General features: G+C 44.2%; 1 protein-coding gene across 2 annotated transcripts in view; it reads left to right on the forward strand.

Moving 5' to 3' along the window:
• The window catches only part of LOC128343238 (platelet endothelial cell adhesion molecule-like), a 76,065-nt gene that overhangs the window by 47,169 nt on the left and 12,042 nt on the right, over positions 1-16,854 (forward strand). For both annotated transcript variants that reach the window (XM_053291967.1, XM_053291969.1), the window contains exons 11-14: positions 1,219-1,292; positions 3,078-3,134; positions 6,872-6,940; positions 9,847-9,903. In XM_053291967.1, coding sequence (XP_053147942.1) covers positions 1,219-1,292; positions 3,078-3,134; positions 6,872-6,940; positions 9,847-9,903 — 257 coding nt within the window. The remainder of the gene's footprint in view (positions 1-1,218; positions 1,293-3,077; positions 3,135-6,871; positions 6,941-9,846; positions 9,904-16,854) is intronic.

Raw genomic sequence — 16,854 nt, forward strand, 5'->3', positions numbered from 1 at the left:
CCCTGACACTGCCCTGTGTGTGTGTGTATACACGTTGTTTATGTGCACAAATTGACTCAACAGTTGCTTGAAGCAGACCTCTTGCTAAGAGGAGCAGAAAACTATGGAGGACAGGTCTATCAGCGGCTACTAGTCTGGTGGTTATAGGCCACCTCTAGCCTCAGAGGCAAGATGGCTCTACATACCAGTTCCAGGGGAGCAACAGCAGGAGGGAGGGCATGCTCTCATCTCTTGCCTGTGAGCTTCTTGGGGGCATCTGGTGGGCCATGGATGGTGTAAAACAGGATGCTGGACTGGATAGGCTTTGGGCCTGATCCAGCAGGGCTGTTCTTAACTATCTAATATGGAACTAACACAGTAACCCAAACTGATACAGAAGTCTCCAATTAATAAAATGTTAGACATGGTAAGGATAATTTTGATATTTTCCTATTAATGCCTACAGCAAAACATCAAAGACGCCTTCACACATTTGTGCAATTGCTTAGTGCCCATTGACTCTGGATATAACCTGAGTGGACTGGAATCTCTGTAATAGACTAGACATTTTAGGAAGTGCTATATTTTAGTAATCCCCTCATCCCTAGCAATTATAATCTATGATGGCTGGATCTGTGTTGCTTGGTTGCTTTTGTGTGGAAATGTGATATTGCTGTAAAACAGAAGAATCCCAGAGTTGCAAACAAGTAAAAAATGAGGAGTTGTTTTAAAAATTCCAAATAGCCATAACTCAACTTGCCAGAACACAAAGGGGAAGGCTAGCTTAGGTTAGACTGCTTCTTCCTGACAGGCTTGCTTTCTACAGGGAGAATATCCAGTTGTGCCGTGCCTTAGCCACATTCCATAATATGCTACAACGGCACAGTCCCTTCATTGTCTCACTGTGGAGCAACTGAAATGTTGTTAACATGGCACAAAACTACTATTTGGGCTGGTGGTGGTTCAGAACAGTTGCAGACCCAGAATACAGTTCAGCATAGGGGCTCCATTTCTATTAAATCCAGCACAGATGTGTAAGTGGTCCTGCAAGCAAAGCGTACATGCATCTCTTGAGAGGCACCCATAAATTCTCAATGATTTTTAGGATTGTATGTCTTCTGTGCCACACCAGCAGGATATCTATGAGATCAAGAAGAAGACCGAGTCTGAAAAGGTGACTTCTGTTGCTAAAATATAATGCTACCTCGTGGTTTGTTCCTTATTCTCTTTTCCTTTTAGTTCCACACCAGCAAACAATTCACTGAATGAGAAGTTGACATCAGGACAGAATAAAGGAGCAGACTTTTATTATGGTAGCTTATCTTATTTATTTTTAAATTGATTTCAGTTTTGAGTACAAAATTACCAGGCTACAGTGGCCTGGAGGGAGCAAAGGTTACTTCCTCCCACCATGATCCTCATCCACAGAGGTCCAGTCCTGCTGGTGTTTGACACAAAAAAGCAAGCAAGTGCTTAAAGTAACATGTAATTTTAAATCTGAGAGTAAAATTCCATGCTACATTAAGCCTGCCATTTAACTGATGGATTTAAAACAGGAAGCGGACCATGGTGTGGAAACTGAGCCAGGTACATGAGGAGGGCAGTTAACATCCTCCCCGCTTTGCTGTTTTCCAGCTAAAATTTACCCTATGACGTTCGCTTGTGCCAAAGCTGAATAATCTGCAGCTTCATGTAGGTACTGAATGGAGATGGCAGGTCACAACACGCAAAGGCCACAGACCTCCGAGCACTCCAAGGGAAAATGGGTCAGGATTTTGCTCCAAGCAGGACTGCAAGAGAGATGGGTATAGTAACATAAAAGGGATGTTGCTCCAGCAGCTGCTTGAAGCTGACTGCCAGTTCTTATCGCTGCTGCCCAGATAAGAATGGTTAGCCCTGCCCCTTTCCTGGGGAAGGCTCTGTTGTTTAAAGGGGACGTGCCTGCACTGGCTCAAGTGGCACTGGGGGATCTCAGTCTTAACTGGCAGGTTCTCCAGGGAGCCCTCCTCATCAGAGGGTGAATGCAATGTGTTGTCAGATTGTGGGGTGCTGTAGTAGGTTCCCCTACTTCTCCTACTGTGGGAGGTACTAGTGGTGTGGGGTCACCCAGAATCTGGGTCATAGGATCTTCTCACCCCATCTCATTTCCTGAATTGTCCACCTAGTCCACCAATTGAGGGAGTTCTGGACCTGGAGTCATGGCAAAGTGACTGCAGCAAATAGCTAATTCAGGGGCAAAAAGCTGCTTTGTGGGAAAGTGATTTGCAGTGGAACAGTGCAGGGGGCAGAATGCTAATAATGCCCTTGCCCCAAGGTCCCAATTTGGATTGGACCCCACAGCTGGGTTTTTTTTTGACAAAAAGGCATCAATGTCAATCTGCTTTCTGTTCTAAGCCCATCAATTAATGACATGTTTACCATCTGAACCCCACTTTAAGAGTTTGTTATGCTAAGAGATTGAACTGCAAATCAGGATTTCCCCAGTTCAAATCTCGCCTCCACCAGGAACTCACTCAGTTTTAGGCAAGCCTCTCAGCCAGCTGAAATATGGACAAGCCCCTCTGAAATTTAGGCAAGCCTCTCCAGCTGAAATATGGGGATAATATTGGTTACTTACCTTACAAGACTGTTGTGAGAATTATAAGATAATACATGTGAAGCACTTTGTACACTGAAAAAGCACCATACAAATGCTAAGTTTTAATTTAGGCTTAATGTAGTTTGGCCTTCTGAAGGGCAAAACTCCAGGTTGAAGATGTGTTATTCCTGATATATACTGATAAAATGTTGTACTTAAAGAAAAGTAGATAGGTTTAAATTATATTAAATTAAAGTTGTGCCATTAAGTCGGTGTCGACTCCTGGCGACCACAGAGCCCTGTGGTTATCTTTGGTAGAATACAGGAGGGGTTTACCATTGCCATCTCCCGCGCAGTATGAGATGATGCCTTTCAGCATCTTCCTATATCGCTACTGCCCGATATAATACCAGTGGAGATTCGAACTGGCAACCTTCTGCTTGTTAGTCAAGCATTTCCCCACTGTGCCACTGTTAATTAATTTGTTAGCTCATCTCCAGTTTTTATTTTTACTTTTTAGGCTCAGATTATAATGAAGATAGTGAAAATCACATAAAATCAAAAGAAGAAAATAGAGGTAATGTCCAGATTTCTTTTTTTTTTTAATTTTCAAGTACACTTCTGATTCTTCACATGATGACTTATTCTTTGGAGATAAGGACAAAGAATCTAGTTTGTCCAACTTGGAATGATTTCAGTCTGCTTGTATCTATTTTCCAGGGATGTACTTCAAAATGGAATGAATTGCATTGCTGGATTTTAAATTGCCAAAGATGTTACAAAATACCCAGTCTAATTGCTATTTTGTAAACATATTTTCAAACCTGTTCGTAAACATTTTGGAGAGACATTTTCATCAGCCACTACTCTTTGCTATCATTGCTTTACCTTCACTTGGCATTTTGAAACAGCAAATCAGTCTGTGTCTGTTTCCACCACCCACCCACTAGCAACCTATTCCCTTTGGAGCAAGGCAGACTCCTCACTCTTCCATTGCCTGCATGGCTGGCAAGCACTGTGTCAATGCTGTCGTGAGCAAAGCATAAGAGCAAACTCATTTTTTAAATGGCTAGTTCTATCTCCACAGTGTGGAGATATACACTGATGTCTTTTGAGCAATTGGAAGAACTCCACTTTGCTGTTGTCTCTGAGGTCTTGCTGGATGCCACAGCCAGATCTTAGGGGATCAACACAGGGGGATTGAAGAAAAAAAAACTGCAGCAAATGTTTGAATTCTGCCTTGAATTCAAATAGCCAGTGGCCATACCCCACAGAATCAGAAAGGCTGATCCCTCAACATTAGGCCTTTCTGCCTGGCTGCTTATAAAATTAGCTTATTTATTATGCTTACTTCCTATTCAGTTTAAGGTTTATTCTCATTCTGGTCAATGAGAATTTTAATTGGCACATAGTTTAAAGAATTAGCATGTGCACATTAGATATTTATTCTCTGAAAGAGGTAGCAACTGTAAATGAATCTAGTCACAATATTTCAAATATTCAGGGCTGATTCACATGTTGCTCTCTAAAGAGGGAAAGGGTAAGTATTTGTGACCACCTCTGTCTGGCACCCACTTCAGCATCCAGCCAAGCAGCCTCTTCCCCTGCCCCAACATGGTGGATTTTGCCGTTGAGCCCAAACCCCGATGGCCCGGGACTTGGGCAGGCACCTGACTCCAACAGCAGGGCATGCCAGGAGACTGGCGAGTTGGTGGCTGGCAGCTGGAACACCAGAGAAACTGAGGACTGTGCGCATGGCTAGGGTGGGACAGGAAACAGGATGGAACCCAGGGAATGCTGCCAGTGTGCTCAACTATTTAGAAGGGCACTTGCTGAGGATGAGGAAGGCCAGCAGAGACCCATCATGTTGGGGCCTCCTGGTGAGGAGTCAGCCCTCATTTCTCTCCAGTTGGTGGAGGGGGGAAAGTGTGACTTAACCCCCTCCCCACCCTTCTGAGGCAAATATAGGCCATGGGTCTTGCCTCAGGGCAGGAGCAACTACAACCTCATCCTGTTCCCAAATCTCAAAGAAGAGAAGAGACTTTTCCATCAGTAGGCAAGACTGATTTGTAAGCTGGAGCACATATTACCAACCTCACTATCATGAAGACCGATGGAAATAGCTCCTACCTGATGCCTTGCCTCGGCTGCAGCCACCACATATAGTTCCAGCTGTCATGTTAGTCTGGGAGTTTTTCACACCGGGCTTTTAAAGCCCTTTAGCTCACATCACCTCCGGAATGGAGGGTGTGCGTTCACATATTGGGCAGATTTACCCCGAAGTCCTTGAGAGCTATCGGGGAGCACTTCACACACAATCCGTTAGAGTGCAGCCCGATTTATTTCTGGGGTTAAAAAAAATCCACTTTTTGCATGCTTTTTGGGGGACAACTTTGAGTTTGCAGTAAAGCCTTGCAGAAAACCCGCGTTAGAGCCTACTGTGTGCCGAGCTCCCTGGTCACATGTGCTCTGGCTCTCAGCCCTTGGTTTTCCCTGTGCTTCCAAAGATGAGGCACCACACATCTTCAGTGGCAAATCCAGCTCTTAAAAGACAGTAGGTTCTGATTTGCTATGACAACAGTTGTTCTCCCCTTGCTATTAGGCACAGGTGATTGTTGCCAGAGTGAAGAAGTGTTACTGTATTGAAAGACGTGGGTATTGCTGTCTCTGGACAGCTCAATGGGAAGTGACTTCTCCTCTCCCTCCGCTCCACATCCACAGGGAAAGGGAAAGTGACTGAGACAGTCCCTAAAAGCCTCTTCATTGTTGGCTCTGTTTAGTCACTAGCAGAGGAGAGCCTGCTTCTTTCTTTGATATGCTGAAGCAGGACTCAGTCCCAGATGCGTATCTAGGGAAAATAGCACCTAGGGCAAGCACTGAAATTGCGCCCCTGTCCAAACATCTGACACTCATCTTTCAGATAACTTTACCGTAATATCAGCCAAAAAATACAAGTTCAGACACTTTCAGGAGAAACAGGTTGTAAGCAACATACACATGCATACACACACATGAGGCACATGTGTGCCAGTTGCCTTCCCAAGGAAACGCAGCACATCCATGTGCTGGGCATGTCTCCATAGAGCTAAGCAGTGAAAGCTCTCTTTAGCAAATTCTCTGCCACCTCAGCACACCTCACTACAGGTTGTTGCCTCCAAGAAATTCAGGGATTGGTTTTTTCTGTCCAAACAGCTTTTGCCTTAAAGGGAGATGGTTGCAATGGGAAATCCTAGGGGCCCCACACGATCTGAAATTATCCAGCAGTTTACAATAGGCTTGGATCCAGCAGCCTGATCAGGAAGAAGGTGGAAGTTGCAACTAGCCACAGAACAGCAGAACAGTGTGATATTCAGTTTGTTTGTTTTTAAAGCACCATACAAGTTAAAGGCAGGCACTTTCCAAGACTGAAATCCCACAAACCTTATAATCAGATTGCTTGACAAATATTCAGATAAAGATAGAGCTCAGTATAGAAAATTAAACCGCATGCGAGTAAATATTTCTGTTTTATTCCTTACCTCTCCCCCCACCCTTCAGTTTTACCAGCTTACAAGGTATTAAACCAACATTGTCTTTTTAAGGGATGTTTTGTCCACTTACTTTTGTGCCATTTATATCTGCTTTTTAAATGCTCGGGTCCCTTGCCAACAACTTTGCATTCTTCTGACTCCCTAGATCAGGGAAAAATCTAGACTTGGGTCTTGCAGAGGCTATTTGAGCATGTGCGGCAGCCATTTTTGTTTTCAGCAGCCTGTTTTTTTAATTTTTAAAAAATGGCTGCTGCACATGCTCAAATGATCCCTGCGAGGTCCTATGCCTTGCCAGGCCTCACAGAGGCCTTTTGAGCATGTGCGGCGACCTCCAAAATGGCCACCACACTGATCTTTGTAGGCCCAAACAGACCTGAAAATTAGCCTGAGACAGGCTGCAGCAGTGATCTAAGAGGCCGGCGGGGGGAGGGGGAACCTTTGCAGACCCCCCTGTGGCCTTTAGGGAGCCCCCCGAAGGGACTACAGGTTAAAAAATTGTGTTTTAAAAATTTAAAAAAGCCGCGAATAGGGGAGGGGTGGGGGCAGCATGGCACTGGCACACACACACACCCCAGTGGCGCCTAGAGCACGTGCCCTGGCTGCCCTTACCTAGTTTCGCCTATGCTTAGTTCTTAGGGATAACAAGTGCATGACTAAGCTCTGCCCCCATTATAGTCTGTGGGAGTGTGACTAGCTTGCTCCAGGTTCACCAGAATCAGGCCCTCAGCAGATTCAGAGGAAGGACTGTGATAACAAGAACCATCTTTTTCTATTTTGGGGGCAGAACCTGACCTTGAGAATTCTGAGGTGGAATATACCGAAGTGGAAGTGTCGGTTCCTGACCCTTACAGAGGTAATTCAGTGGTTTACTCATGAAACAGGGAAAGAAGAGGCCTGTCCTATGGACTCAGAGGTGCACCTAGGTAATTTTGGAGCCTGGACCTAAAGGCCTTTTGCCCCCCACTCCCCACAAGATAAGATGCAATTTTTAGAATAAATTCTGCACAAGATACTTCCCACTGACCTGTACATACCACATTTTGCATGGACTGTCATGCTCCTCTCTCCTTTCCCCCCCTTGCCTGTCTGCAGTGTGCTAGTGTCAGCCCCAGCAAAGGCAAGGGGTGGGGGAGAAACACAGTGAAGACACTCTTATTTGGTACTTGGCAGGCGTGGGCAGTGGGGTGGAGGGAAAAATGTGCCGGTGGTGGCAGCAAGCAGCGAATCTTCTACCATCCCTGGCCCCAGGAGCTAGTGCAGCCTTCCTTCCTGCTATGAATGCTGCTGCCGCCACCGCTGCCATACGTCCTTCCCCCCGCCCCGTGTTTCTTCTCCTCCAGACAGTCTCCATTCTCCCCCCCCCCCCGCCTCAAGTCATGGCCTGCTGGGGTCCAAAAAGTGCCACTGTATGGACTGATGCGAATAGTAACTCTGCAACTCATTTCACGAAGAACAGAATTGGGCCTTAAATTATCATTCCACACTAGTAAACAGGAAGGAAGCTTTTTCTCCAAGGGCCACCAGATGTTTTTTCTAAATTGTTTTTCCATAAATATGTCCTGTTATTCCACACATTTTGGACATGGCAGCCACCTGCATGTAGAATCATACATCCAGAAGGAACTTTAAGACCATGCAGTTCTGCTCCTAGCCCTCAATATATCAGCTACCATCCCTACCAATAAAGTCACATCATCATGATTACAGAAAGTCAGGAGCATACAAAGTGCTCCACACCCAGAGGGTGCTTGCTTCAGAAAAACTAATGGCTCAAGTAAGTGAGCCAATCCATATGCTACAGGCGAAGCCAAATATATCTGGCACTTAAGTATATTAACACCACACACATGCACACATGTTATGGTGCCTGTACATTCCTGGTTAAACTGAGCACATGATTCTACATTTAAATAAAAGTGAGCCATTAGTTTTTCTAAAGCATTACTTGCTTGCAGGCACCCTCTGGTGTGCTGCACTTGAGCTCTCTGCAATAAAGGTGATGTGCATTCATCTGTAGGGAGCTGATAATGTGGCAGACTGGGAGCAGAACTGATGACCTTTTCAGAATGGCTGTTCTTGTACTTTGGTGTTTGTCTTATAGCACAGCTCATTGTGATGCATTTTGCAACCATTGAGTGGGTTCTTATGAATTCCGTGATGCTGGAGAACTGAAAATGGGAGATGTGCAAACTGTGCTCACTCCTGATTTCGATTCATAAGAACCTGGAAATTTTAACTGGTGGCACCATGCCAACCAACATTTTAATGGAGATTGGCTATCCTAGATCAAATCCTAGCTTATCAAGCTCTGTTAAATGTTGGGTTGGTGCAAGGCCAACCTGACATCGGCAAATATTTCTGGGTTCTTAAAACTAGAAATTGGGAGTGAGCACAGCTCGCAAATCTTCTGTTCCCTGACATTGTGTGGATCATGAGAACCTACCCATAGATGCAGAAACTCCACTCTATGTGCTAGTAATACCTTGCCTAGTATGCAACACACTGATGATTGAACAGATGCAAAAAAGGAACAGCTGTACAAACTGCTGCCTATTGAAGATGACAATATTGTTAGGTGTGCCAATGAAGTGACATGCAGTCCAAGAGGTGTGTCCCAGAATTCTAGATATTGCTGGGGAACAACTCTCTGATTACAAAATCCAAGGGATTTTGCATTTTGCTTAAGCACTGGGCTGTGCACTGTAGTTCTGTTGCTTTCCAGACAGGTGTGCAGCCTGATCCTAGGAGATTTAGCTGTTCCTAAGGCCATTGAGATCATAGGACTGCAGCCCGAGTTGTGAATAACATAGAATTGATTATGCTTAGTTAGTGGTAGTTTCAGCCAGTGCTCTCTGTGCTTGTAAAGAAATTCTAGCGACACCTGTGCAACAAGCGAGTGGAATGATCTCATTGCAGGGTTCAAGATCTTCCAGGCTCTCATGCCAGTACATTTCCTTTTTCAATAAAACTAGCTTGAATGTCTCACTCCCAGTCTGAGTATAAACAGCCACTTGTTTGATAGGTTATCAGCTCAGTGAAGCTATTCAAAGAACAATTGCTATGACTTATGCAACCAGGGAAAATAAAAGCACTGGCATTGCTAGTCTGAAATATTCAGACATTTCAGATTGTAAACAAAAGAAATCTGTGAATCTTATTTAGAATGACTGAGTAAAAGTGTGCATGTGCATTTTAAAAAAACCAAAAACACCTCTTGAAATGTTTAGCTTAGGAGGTTCAGCAAAACCTTATTTGGTAACGTATAACAATGATTAGCGTAATAGTACAGAAATTACTAACGTTTCAATCACATTTTTCTCCATCGCAATACTAAATTTCACCCATAATGATGAAGAAACAGTAAATCTGGCCATTGTGCAACAACTGAGGCTAGAATTCCAGTTTTTCAGAGCCCCTGGTGGTGCAGTGGTAAAACTGCCACCCTGTATCCAGAAGGTTACAAGTTCGATCCTGACCAGGGGCTCAAGGTTGACTCAGCCTTCCATCCTTCCGAGGTCGGTAAAATGAGTACTCAGAATGTTGGGGGCAATATGCTAAAATCATTGTAAACCGCTTAGAGAGCTCCGGCTATAGAGTGGTATATAAATGTAAGTGCTATTGCTATTGCTATTTTCCAATAAGCAACCATGGTAGTTTCTGTGCCTGTTCCTTCTGAGATATATTCAGGAGAAATAAGGGTGTGTTTTTTAAAGCACACACACCAGAAAGTAATTGATTCTTTATGGATACATTTTCCAGCTCCCGTAATGAAGAAGCCCGAGATCGTTTATACTGAAATCAGAAAAGCTAATAACTGTAAGTAAGCTAATGAAAAAGTCTGCAAATAAAGACAGTGTTACTATCCCAGCTTCATGGGCAGGCCTTTGTGTGAATTAGTTTGAACTTGATTTGATAAGATATGCTGATAAAAGTTTGAGTTAAACCACTCTTGCACTAAACAGTGGCTGACATGCTGAGGAAAATTCTTCAGAGTAGCCCCATTGAAATTAAAAGGACAAGTGAGACATTGCCTAATGTCTTTTTAATTTCAATGAGACTACTTTGAGAAACTTTCCTCGTCGTGTTGGCCAGTGTGTACACAAAATATGATAGTTGACATCTAGACTAACACTGCACTAGTGCAAACACGTTGTTGTGCTAGCAAGTTCTGCTGAGTCGGGAACTTGTGTGCCAGATTAGTGTTGCACTAGTGCAACAGGGTGCACCTGTGCAACCTGTGGTGTTCCTCCTGCTGTAAAACTTCCTCCTCAGTCCATATATATGTTGTGCAAGTACAACACTTGATAGCAAGCAAACAGAGTCTGCAATAGATTGAACAACCTTGACCATCTGCACATCTACCCTGCCTTCGTGCTTGTGTGCATCTTTGTTGTGCTAGTGCAGCAGTAGTCTGCATGTCAGCCAATGAATACAGATTGTGCATACAAATTGTACACACGTAGGACTGGTTCAGACGTGACACCTAATTATGTTTAAGCCTAGGCCTGTTTGACACCTCGGAGTCCCCCTCTCCTATGTCTACATGAGTGTCTAATTCTGGTTTGGGTTAAAATAATCCAGGATTGATCATGTCAGAACCGACAAATCTTAGTTTATTCTAGCCTACTTATTTGAATAAACCAAGATCTGTAATACACTTCAGACCTCAGGTGCAGATTTTTGTTTATTTCAAATAAGTAGGCTAGAATATTTATTTATTCAACAAATTTCTATACCGCCCAAAATTCACGTCTCTGGGTGGTTTACTCTAAAAATACAATTAAAACAAAATTTAAAATATTTTTAAAATGTTAAGTATTAAAATTGTAAATCTAATTAAAAGTCTTGGTGAACAGATGTATCTTGACTAATGTTTTTTAAAGTTGTCAGAAATGAAGAGGCTCTTATTTCAACAGGAAGCTATTCCAAAGCCTTGGGCCAGCAATGGAGAAGGCCTGTCCCTATAGTCACCAGACGGGCCAATGGCAACTGTAGACGAACCTCTCCGGATTATTTTAATGATTTTAATGGGCGGTGGGGATCATGGTGAAGAAGTCGTTCTCTTAAATACCCTGGGCCTAGGCCATTTAGGGCTTTATCGGTTATAACCAGCACCTTGTAGTTTGCCCAGAAACTCATTGGCAGCCAGTATAGTTCTTTAAAGATAGGACTCATGTGGTCTCTCCGAGATGACCCAGAGGCCAACATGGCTGCCACATTCTGTACCAACTGAAGTTTCCGGACTATGTGCAAAGACAGCCACACATAGAGCTCATTGCAGTAATCCAGCCTAGAGGTTACCAGCATATGTACCACTCTTTTGAGGTCACTCATCTCAAGAAATGGACGCAGCTGGCGTAACAGCCAAAGCTGATAAAAAGCACCTCTGGCCACTGCCTCAACCTGGGACACTAGGGCAGCGCCATCCCTTGGGGAGTGCGGGGCGAAGGGGCCCGACCCCGTGCATCTGATGTCAGCAGCATCTGACATCAGACGCAGCAGGGGGCGTGGCCTCACTCTGAACCAGGTCCGCGTGCCCTGTTTCAGCGCAAATGCCGGCCAGGGCTGCATATGCCGCGTGGCTGGGAGCTGCTCTCCCTGCCAGGAGAGCAGCTCCCGGCCACGCTGCGAGTGCAGTGCAGCCAGTATTTGCTCTGAAACAGAATGTGCAGCCCTGTTTCAGAGCAAAGCGGCACCCCCTGCATCAGGCGTGGGGGATGTGGGGTTTGCTTCTCTCTCTCCCCCAGTTGGGGGGGGGAAGGTGGCAGCAGGCAGCCATGGTGGCAGCAGGCAGCCACGCCGCCTTCAGGAGCCAAGCGTGCGGGCAGTCTGCGAGGCTGCCCGCCACTCACTGGCACAGCGGGGCCTCTTCAAACATGGGGCCCAGGGCTACCACCTCGGTCACCCCATCCTAAGGTCGGGACTGTACCAGGGAGAGATTTGGATCCAGAAGCACCCCCAGACTGTGCAGCCGTTCCTTCTGGGGAAGTGTGACCCCATCCAGAACAAGCAGATCAATTCAGTTCCTTTATTATGATCACAGACCAGCACAAAACGAGGAGATCAAAATCATTTCCCAAGTTCCAACCCTGCACAATAAGTACCTCTCTCTTATCTGGACTCAGCCTCAGTTTGTTATCCCTCATCCAGCCCATTACCATCTCCAGTCAGGCATTTAGGGAGGTCATGCCTTTTCCCGATGATATTGACATGGAGAAATAGATTTGGGTGTCATCAGCATACTGATAACACCCTGCACCAAATCTCCTGATGATCTCTCCCAGCGGTTTCATATAGATGTTAAACTACATTGGAGACAGTATGGAGCCCTGCGGGTCACCATATGAAAGTTCTGATTTTGAAGAACAACAGTCTCCACGTGATACCATCTGGAACCTGCCTGGGAGGTAGGAGTAGAATCACCGCAAAGCAGTGCCTCCCACCCCCACCCCCCTCAGACGTTCCAGAAGGATAATATGGTTGATAGTATTGAAAGCCACTGGGATCCAAAAGGGCTAACAGAGTCACACTCCCTCTGTCGATTCCCAATTGGAGATCATCCATCAGGCCGACCAGGGCAGTCTTCACCCCATAGCCTGCCCGAAAGCCAGTCTGAAATAGATCTAAATAATAAGTTTCCTCCAAGACTGCCTGGAGCTGGGAGGTCACCACCTTCTCAACCACCTTGCCCAGCCATGGACAGTTGGAGACAGGCCTGTAATTGCCTAAGTCTGAGGGATCCAATTTAGGCTTCTTCAAAAGAGGTCTAATAATTGCCTCCTTGAGGCAAGGAGACATCCTGCCTTCCCTCAGAGAAGCGTTTATGATTTCTACCAGGCCTTCTACAATACATGACTGGTCCTTTCAGATCTCATGACAGATCTTGTTTTATTTTAATCTAAATTGGAAGCAGACACTCACATGGGCATAGGAGAGGGGGAATGCACACTCCCAAGCCTCAGAGACATTGCACAGGACTAGCCTTAACTGTGATTTCGTATTGTCTGAACCAGCCCATAGACTCTGTAGGCACTTGTAGACCACGCTTTTGGTACTGAAAGGATTGGCAGTGACCTAGTATCTGGAGCAAGGGGCTGGTTCACCTCCAGTGCGTTCCAAAATGCAGTGAGTTAACTCTGTCCCATAGAATTCAGTGGGAGGCACTGAGAATCAAGCTTGTATCAGTTTGCCTAGCCTTGCCCCTTTATCTGAATAGCTTCACTCTGGATTCTATTATATGCTCATGAGAGGGTGCAATGAAAAGACAAAACCCAGGAACTAATTTTATATACTTCTGAATGAATATTCCAATGCAAATGTTTTGCGGGGGGCAGGGACGGGGGCGTGTTTGTGTGTGTAAGTAAACAGCTATGACTGAGCACTGATGTCTTCCAATGCTACACCAGACTCATTTATTCACATGCCTCAGAAATGGATAGTAGGCTTGTTCATACAACCCTAAACAGAATCGGAGTCGGAGGAGCACCCAGCCAGGATACCTCTCGATCCATGGTCATGTGAATTCAATAAGCAAAGGAGGAGGAGGAGACTGTGATTGTGTGGGAGGCAGGAGCTGGGTAGGACAGGCCAGATTCATTTCCAGCATTTTACCGGAAGTGAATGAAAAGCCATCCTACCCAGCTCCTGCCTGTCACATGATCACACTTCCCTCCTCCTACCCTGCTTTTTGAATTCACACAACCATGGATCAGGAGTCTGCAGGGCTCTCCTATTCTGCCTGGGCACTCCTCCAACTCTGTTTAGGGTCATGTGAGCAACCCTACTGTATGTGTTGTGCATTTTAATCTGTGTTGAGTTTAAAATATTTTAAATTTTATACATCGCCTAGAGATGTACATATCAGGCAGTATAAAAATATAATAAATATAATTATTGTAGCAAGGAATCTGATTCCTACTCATCAATATTTCAGGGTCCCAATTTTATGCTTAACAAGCACATAAGAGCATACTCTTTGTTAGAAAGCCAGAGAGCTCAGGAGGGGAGGTTTCCTTATCTGCCCTAGCTATAGCAGAAGTGAACAGGTAAGGGAGCAGTGCTAATTAATATTGTCTGGAGACATGGAGTTAAAGTTCCAAACAAAGTAGTTTAGGAAATCCATCAGGGAGATAGATTAAGATCTACATGCCCCATTACTAGCTACGTATAAGAAGAAGGGAAGTTGAGAGAATGAAACCTGGGACTGTCAGTCTAACAAAGGGGAATCAGAGTAGCGAAAGCATGTTCAGAGAGGGGATGCCCTTACTAGCTATCTCTACCCCTAATGCCCCTAGTGCGCAAGAGGGTTGCCAGTGCTAAGAGTCGATGCCATCAGGACCTGCATCTCCTACACTCTTAAGCACTAGATATATACTCTGGTTGGTTTATTCCAGAGGTATTGAGAAAATAAACTTCTGTGTCCTTTGCACCCAATTGATGAAGTAGAAATTGCTATACTTTTCATAATACATCTCTTTATGGGAACTCTATAGTATGGAAACACTTTCTATTATCTAGTTTATTAGCTCAGATGTGTTTTGTGAAGGACATGTGTTATTTAGAATCCATTTAAAGCTATACTTTCTTGTAAGGCAGGAAGCCAAGTGAAGTAAGGTTCAATTAAAACTGTAGGCTGAATCAGATTGACAATAAGCAAGCACCCCCTTAATCTTGCATTCCGCCATCTCTCATGCACATACCCGGCTGCAGTTTCAGTTATTTTTGGAAACGTAGTAACAGTGTATTGTTCTAATTGCGTCTGTTTTTCCTGAATGATACACAGGAAAAGTGTTTCAAATAGATAAGCAGGACATCACAAAACAGCAAAGCCACTTTGGAGGCTTATTGCATTATTTATTGAAATGTAACCATGCTGACTTTGTTTATGGAGAGGATTTTCGATTAAAATTTATACAAAAATACACATTCAGATCTGTGGCATGGCCCATAATGAAAGTTATGCTACAGAAACATGGGTAGCCAAGCATTCTGGTTTATGAACCACATTTAAAACTCTTCTAGACTAGAACTTTAAAATAAAACGCCTCTCTTTCTTCCCCTACCTTTCTCTCAAATGTTCTATTGATCACTCTTAATGTGACCAATAAATAGAATCCAGTGTAAAGCTATGCAGATAGAAAGAGACTTTATTTTTTCTGGGAAACTTTTTTCTGGGAAAGAGACAAACAAAATTAGTTTCTGTTCCAATAGTGTCTCCAGCTTCTCTATAAGGTTATGGCTGCCATGAATTTCTGCAAAGGAAAATAAAGGCTGCATTTGTGGATAGCATTGCAGAGAGGATTGGGGAAATCCTTCCCTCCAGCCCTGACCCTGAATGACCCAGTCACCACTAGGAGGGGACTGTGCCTTTCTAATAATAGTAATAGTAATGTAATAGTAATAGTAACTATTATTATGTAATAGTACATAATAAACTTTATTTTTTAACTGCCTCATAACAAATTGTTCTCTGGTTGGCTCACAACTTGGCATTAAACATAAAGTAAAACACACAACACATTAAAACATAACAGACCAAAAAGGGGTTAAAAAAGAAAAATACAAAATACAGTACAAAGCAATTTTAAAACTCTTAAAATCAGTCTAAAAATCAAATTTAAAAATCAAAATTTAAACTTAAATTTTCTTCTCCCTTCTGAAGGCAGGCTCCAGGGCTGGGGGATGTTCCTAACTCTAGTTATAGGAATATAAAAAACTGCCTTATACAGAATCAGTCTGCTGGTCTATCTAGCTCAATATTGTCTACACTAACTGGTATTGGCTCTCCAAGGTTGCAGGCAGGAGTCTCTCTCAACCCTACCTGGAGATGCTGCCAGGGATTGAACCTGGGACTTTTTGCATGAGAGCAGATGCTCTGTCTCTGAGCTTTGACCCTATTCCTCACTCATCAAAATCCCCCCCAAAGTGTGCAATCCCTACCCCTCTCTCCCCTATCAGACTTGAGGGGCCCTTATAACTCCTCTGGTAACTGAGCATAGAGACACCTTTCAGAGTCTCCCCCTGCTCTTCTGTTTAGCTGGAGGAGAGCAACTGGCCCTGTCCAATCCCAGCACAGCATCCCTCCAGTGGCTGTTGCTGGGATCTAGATTGTTTTTTCCTTTTACATTGTGAGCCCTTTTGGGACAGGCAACCAACCATCTTATTGATTTAATATTGATTTTCTGCAAACCACTCTGAGAATTTCTGTTGAAAAGCAGCATATAAATATTCTTCATAGTAGCAGCAGCAGCACTATATTGAATGAAGACTAGGAGCAGGTCCCTCCAAACTCAATTTTTTATGAATGCATTTAGATTCAGAGATTCTCCTGCCAGGGAATTCCCTAAGCAGTATGTAAGACTGGGAGGAGGTTCTACTCAGACTCATAGGACCTTTGGGCTCAGAACAACCACTTCAAAACCCTGCACATACCAACGCCACACAAGAAGACAACCACCATCATATGCAAAGTTAAGCTTTTCACACCTAATGGCACATATTGTTCCCCCCTGGCAATGGACTTAGAGTCAATACTGTGGAGTTGTCATGTGGGTGCTTGTGTGCCAATAGTCCTGAGAACTGGCCCTCAGAGATACTTTCTCAGTTACTGTTTCCCTATTAAATTCTATTTTCCAGTTTTAAAGGAACCTCTTCCCAAGTCATCTAAAATCAGTGGCTGGCTGACATCCTAACAAAGCGGGTGCATGAGATGCAGCTATGGATACACAGTGGGACCACCCTTGCAGCTTTGTCTGCCCCTTTTATGCA

The sequence above is a fragment of the Hemicordylus capensis genome, chromosome 2 (genome assembly GCF_027244095.1).
Source record: "Hemicordylus capensis ecotype Gifberg chromosome 2, rHemCap1.1.pri, whole genome shotgun sequence".
Taxonomy (NCBI): Eukaryota; Metazoa; Chordata; class Lepidosauria; order Squamata; family Cordylidae; genus Hemicordylus; species Hemicordylus capensis.